This window comes from Taudactylus pleione, unplaced genomic scaffold (assembly GCF_031769625.1).
Source record: "Taudactylus pleione unplaced genomic scaffold, aTauple2 ptg000587l, whole genome shotgun sequence".
NCBI classification, from domain to species: Eukaryota; Metazoa; Chordata; class Amphibia; order Anura; family Myobatrachidae; genus Taudactylus; species Taudactylus pleione.
The window spans coordinates 2,580,726-2,585,317 of NW_028284989.1; the positions used below are offsets into that span (position 1 = coordinate 2,580,726).

Here is a 4,592-nt window from a genome sequence, read left to right on the forward strand (position 1 = left end):
GGGAGGGTTAGGTTTATGCATGAAGGGGTAGACTTAAGGTTAGGCACTAATGGGGAGGGTTAGGGTGTGGGGTGGGGAGGGTTAGGCTAAAAGAAGGGAGGTTAGAGGGAGAAGGGCTATGAACAGAGTTCTTTCTTGATTTATTGAACAGAAACAGGAAAGATCAGGGATGTAGTTGGCATCCTGACAGTCAGGATGCCGATGCTCACAATACTGACAGTGGCACCCCAACTGTAAAAATACAGACAGATTGTGGAGGTAAGTATTAGGATCAGGGGTAGGCTTAAGGTTAGGGTTAGGCTGTGGGAGGGGTGGGTTAGTGTTAGGCTGCAGGAGGGGTGGGTTAGGATTAGGCTGCAGGAGAGGAGGGTTAGGGTTATCATGTAGTATGGAAGGGTTAGTATTAGGCTGCAGGACGGGTGGGTTAGGATTAGGCTGCGGGAGGGGAGGGTTAGGGTTATGATATAGTACAGAAGGGCTTGTGTTAGGCTGCGGGAGGGGTGGGTTACGGGAAGGGTAAGGGTTATAATACCTAAATCTGCTGGTATTATGACCATCAGGATCCTGTAACCAACCCAAAGGACATGCAGTGTGTTTAAATTCCCATTCTGCGAGAGTGTTTTGTAATTGTTACTGAAATATTCCTAGTACCACCAGCTTCACATAACACAGTCTTCTATTCAAGTGTAATATCACAAGCTTTTTACATTATAGCCTTCTTTAGGGAACATAGAAGCCCATAGCAAAAGTGTTTTATAGTTATAAACTATATTCATTTCATGAAAAGCTATACCCTGCACTAAATACATGTTCTATTCAAATGTAATAATTGTCTTGCATTGCTGAAGTAATTAAAAAGCTAATTAAATTGTCTCTATATTGTCCCTTTGCAAATACAATGATATAGAGTACAGATATGTGCATTTGTGAGATGTAAAGAGCCATCTTGGTGAAAATTGTCCGGCTGTCTTTATTCACAACTTGGATCCATTTTGCACTTGAAGAGTTTGATCAGGAACGTTATTCTGAATTAGAGATGTGCGGTTCGCTTCTCCAGAAATCCGAATCCACTTGAATTTCATGAATTCGGACAGAACTGAGTTGTGGTTCTAAACTCCTGAGGAAATCCGTATAAATCCGAGTAGCGGTTCTGATCTTCCAGCGGTTCGGATAATTGATTTTAAAACCAAATTTGGGGTTTTTGATTGCAAAAATGAAATGATTTAAAAAATCCAGATCCAAAAACAAAAGGTTTGGCAAAACCAAAACACAAAGATGAATCCAGATCCAAAACCTATACCAAAGCTCGGGGGTCAGCACACATCTCTATTTTAAATTACATACATCTTGAAATACATATGTCCTGTGCTGTGAATTTTGTACCTATGTATACCATTACAGTTGTTGGAGTTGTCTTTGTTGATAATGATTGTTCTATCTTTGTCATGGATACATCAGTCTGCCAAAACACAACAGATACATCTTTACATGTAACTCTATGAGCCTGTTTCTGAGTCTCTCGTAATGCCGATGTTCATAGAGTTGAACAAATATTCTTGCTACAGCGCATGTGTCTAAGTCACTAAAATGTTGCACAACGCATGGATCCCATGGTGTGTACTCAGAGAGGTGCAGTTGTGATTGAGAAGCGCGATATCCGAAATGTATTGAAAATGTGCTGGATGTTCCTGGGCAGTGACTGGGAGATGACTATGTGGACGCACAGAGACAGTCTATCTTATGGGGATGTGGGGATGGTTTGTGAGTTTCACAGGTGAGTAGTTGAACTTGTTGCAAACTTAGACGCATAAACACTCACGTTGGAGGCCGTACTCTGGAAAAGAATCTGCATTTAGCATGAGGCTACTGCAAGTATCAATGGTGAAACCGATGATGGCATCTAAGGATGCACCAAGCAGTATTTCAGCAATTAGAGGTGCTCAAATTGGGCGTCTCAGTCCTTGCACATTCAGACACACGCTTGTGCACCAGGAAAGGACCCGTAGCGGTAGTTGCTTAAAGTCGCAGGCTCAAGAAAGGCAAAAGTCGCACACACATAAACTGCAGCATCTAACTGAACCTGAGACCCTACATCAGTCCCTAAAGGAGATGCATTAGTCCTGCTTGTTTGTCATCCTGCAACTTATCAGTCTATTAATTTGTGTGACACGATCTTATGACAAGCTTCCTTAACATCCTTGTTTCTTAACGTATAAATGAAAGGGTTTAGCATAGGAACAATGACTGTGTACATAAGAGCAAGGAACTTGTCATACTGACTGCCTTTAGGTTTTAGATAGACAATGATGACTGTACTATAGAACAGACCGGCAACTGTTATATGAGAGGAGCAGGTGGAGAATGCTTTGTGTTTACTTTCAATGCTCTTAATTTTGGTGACTGTACTAATGATGTGGGTGTAGAATCCTATGATAAGGAAGAAAGGAGTAAGACTTGCAAAAATAGCTGCCACACTTGTCACTACGTTACTGATGAAGGGATCAGAACAAGCCAGGTTCTGTACTGGGGCTAAATCACAGAAATAATGGTTTATTTCATTGGGCCCACAAAATATTAGGTTAGCTGTGAAGATTGTGGGAATTAGAGCAATGATAAAACTGATAACAAAAGGCATAAACCCCAGTATAACAAACAAGTGGTTCATGATTGGTGAGTACCGTAAAGGATAATTAATGGCCAAATCTCTGTCAAAAGCCATAACTGCCAGCAAATAACATTCTGTTACCCCAAGTGCATTAAAGGTGTATAACTGTACAAAGCATCCAATGAAAGAGATCTTCTTGCTACTGTCAATTAAATTTGATAGAAGTTTGGGAACAGTAACGGTTACAAATGAAATTTCTAAAGCTGAAAATATAGAGATAAAATAATACATTGGACAATGAAGTGAGGATCCAGCCTTAACAAGGACAATGACTGCAAAGTTTCCAGTAACACTAGTAATATACATCAATAATGTAACAATAAAAAGTAAGATTTGGTATTGGTGGAAACTGGAAAATGCCAACAGAATAAATTCTTTGACCATTGTTTTGTTCAATTCTTCCATTATTCATGTCTTGAATATCTAATAAAAAAATGAAAAAAATATTTTTAAGTGCTGTTAAAACATGTAGAAAAATGTGTGTAAATGACTATATAAATGATGGGTGCTTTATAATGTCTTCAAAAAGCAAATAGACTAATTTTCACAGCGCCTGAGTCACACCTGTGGGGGATTACCTGCTGTGGTTAAACCAAGGGAAATTGCAATAAAGGTCTGAAAACTGCACTGGTTTTCCACAATAATCATATCATAATATATAAAGTTGGTAATAAAAAGCCTTTCAGATTTATTTGTAACAATCAAATGCAGTCAAATTGGAATGGATACACATAATATTTAATCACAAAAAAAATACTAACCACTAGATTACATAGGTTAGCAACATAAAAGAAAGCTCTGTATAAATTGCAACAAACACATACAATAATCACATGTATCAACTTGTAAATTATTCATAAACTTGATAAAAAGTCTCCTTTTGTTTAGTTATAAAAAATTGTGTCACGGTAATCATACACCTATTAAGGTGGAATAAGGATATTTATCCAATAGCAGGACAGAAGTCTCTTTTAAATGTCAAGATAAGTAAACAAGTCTCTATTCAATTGATGGTTTTTAAGGTATTTATTTACCTGCTACTTCTTAAAGGTGGAAATACCTGACAGTACGATAGCCAGCTAAGCGCTTGATATATGCGCTGTGGAGGTTCTTTGTTATCACTGCACTGCACTTTTCAATTCCTTACATTGCTGTTTTTGTAGATATTAGATATTTTATTGACCAATTGGTATATTTTATATGTTTTGCAGACTACATGTGATATGTGTATGCTTATGTGATTTATTTCAATATATAAACAATGTTTTGTCATTAAATTATTGGATATAAGACAGCGCCCATTTACTATTCTTTTCTCTATATTGTCTTGGTGATCTATATTGCCACCTGTTGTCAGATGGGCTGCAGTCTGAACGTCTAATATTTATATTGTAAAAAGTATTTTCCATTTTTATTTGTCCAAATAGGCGCAGTGCCAGATTTTTGTTGTTGTTACTGAGACTGGACTCAGTGCAGTATGATGGCGGCTGTCAGTTTTTTAGCTGCATCAATCCCCCGGTCCTCTCGCGGCACGCTCAGGCTGCAGGACCCGCCAGCTGTTCGTAGAACTCCATCTGGAGTTCCAAACATAGGCAAGTCTGGCTTGTCATCGGGAGCAGTCAGCCATCAACACCTGGACACAATTGTAGAAGTCTGAAGTGGAAAGCGAAGCGTTTCATTCACTTCAATGGATTTTTTCAAGCTGATAAAGCATTCAGCATTCAAACTGAGTTCTGGTTGGGATCTGTTGCCAGTTCAGAACTCACATTTTTATCGAGTTGTAATTGATTTTAATTCAAAATCAAAACCAAAACACTTGAGGGTGGTTGTTAAAGAATCCAGATCCAAAACCAAAACATGGAGGGTTGGTGCACATCTCTTAGAATGCCAGCACCGGAATCCTGACACCAGTCAGAATTCCAGTGTT

General features: G+C 38.7%; 1 protein-coding gene across 1 annotated transcript; it reads right to left on the reverse strand.

The window, feature by feature from the left end:
• Positions 1-2,146: 2,146 nt before the first annotated feature.
• Positions 2,147-3,070, reverse strand: LOC148481259 (olfactory receptor 1M1-like). The gene has a single exon (XM_088453719.1). It carries the CDS (start codon positions 3,068-3,070, stop codon positions 2,147-2,149), a length of 924 nt encoding a protein of 307 aa, XP_088309845.1.
• Positions 3,071-4,592: the final 1,522 nt, after the last annotated feature.